The sequence below is a fragment of the Penaeus monodon genome, chromosome 19, assembly GCF_015228065.2.
Source record: "Penaeus monodon isolate SGIC_2016 chromosome 19, NSTDA_Pmon_1, whole genome shotgun sequence".
Taxonomy (NCBI): Eukaryota; Metazoa; Arthropoda; class Malacostraca; order Decapoda; family Penaeidae; genus Penaeus; species Penaeus monodon.
The window spans coordinates 11350198-11351373 of record NC_051404.1 but is presented as its reverse complement, the minus strand read 5'-3'; the positions used below and the strand labels follow the sequence as shown (position 1 = coordinate 11351373).

Genomic DNA, 1176 nt, shown 5'->3' with positions numbered 1-1176 from the left:
ATTCATCGCCACGATAATGTATTTTTAATCGTTTTTTGCCAGCAAAGCGCTTTTTTCCTCGTCGATATGCACAGGCGACCTTGACCACCAAGGCGCCGGACGAAGCCGGTTGAAACGCATCTGAAATCGAAGAACCTGCAGCCCACATTTTCTCTTAATCCCACACAACGTAACCTCCTCACACCTACCTTACAATATTAAGCATTACCCGCCCTCTCTATTGTTTTTTTTTTTTTAGTACTTTCCAAGAAGCTTTTTTTTTAGTACTTACCTTTCTAAAAACAAGGGCAATAGTAACAGATATTTAAAGAGAATGAAGGAAATAGATGATGTGGTAGGTTGGTATCTCAATGAATAAATAATTCCAAACGTAATTCAGCAATACAATAGTGATAATTACAATAAACGAAATCCGCTGCATGGAGGTAGTATAACGCGAATAACAGAACTCCCGCACACTGCCAAATAACACGCAGGACTTACCTTAATGTAATAGCTGACGTATATCGCGAAGACGTTCTTCTCCTGAGGGTCAGCCCGCGCTACCGTCGACGCCAGGGCACTCTCGCGATCGTAGAACTCCTCCAGGGCGATCCAGTTCTTGATGGCTCCCCGCGCGGGCGTCAGCTGGAACTGGCGTTTGAGGCTCGAGCCAGAGCTAACGGGACAACCCTCCGTCGTGTCGATCATGGCCACCACGTTCTTGAACTTGCCGTTGCTGAACATAGCCACGTCGACGTACTGAACAGCGAGGATCTGTTTTGGGGTAAGGAATGTACTTGTTTGCTAAAGGGAAAGAGAGTGTTTTTGCGTATCAATCTACTTTGTGTATCTATCTGCCTTTCGTTTTATCCCAACGTTTTCATATGTATGTCTGTATGCTTATGTACGAGTCTGTGTTTTTTTTTTTCTCGTTCACGCATATGCAACTGAATGTATCATGTAAAATGAACGAAAAAGCAGAGAGAAATACTATCCAGAAATCAATATTGAAAACCGTTTGAAAGCCAAGATGAAACACCTGCCATTCTCCACCAGGCAAAGATTAATGCCCTAAGCTCCAGCTTTTTTCTGCAAGCTTCTGCTCCAAAGGCTCTCGGAAACCACGTGTTTGACCTGATATTCATTCCCAGGTTCCAAGCATTTTTTCTTTTCTAGTGCCATTCAGTTCCACGC

The 1176-nt window shown here is 43.7% G+C and overlaps 1 protein-coding gene across 1 annotated transcript in view; it reads right to left on the bottom strand.

Annotated features, from left to right (window-relative positions):
• The window catches only part of LOC119585060 (arrestin homolog), a gene marked incomplete in the record, with an annotated part of 137586 nt that overhangs the window by 27997 nt on the left and 108413 nt on the right, over nt 1-1176 (bottom strand). Inside the window, 1 exon segment of the mRNA XM_037933677.1 lies at nt 484-756. Coding sequence (XP_037789605.1) covers nt 484-756 — 273 coding nt within the window.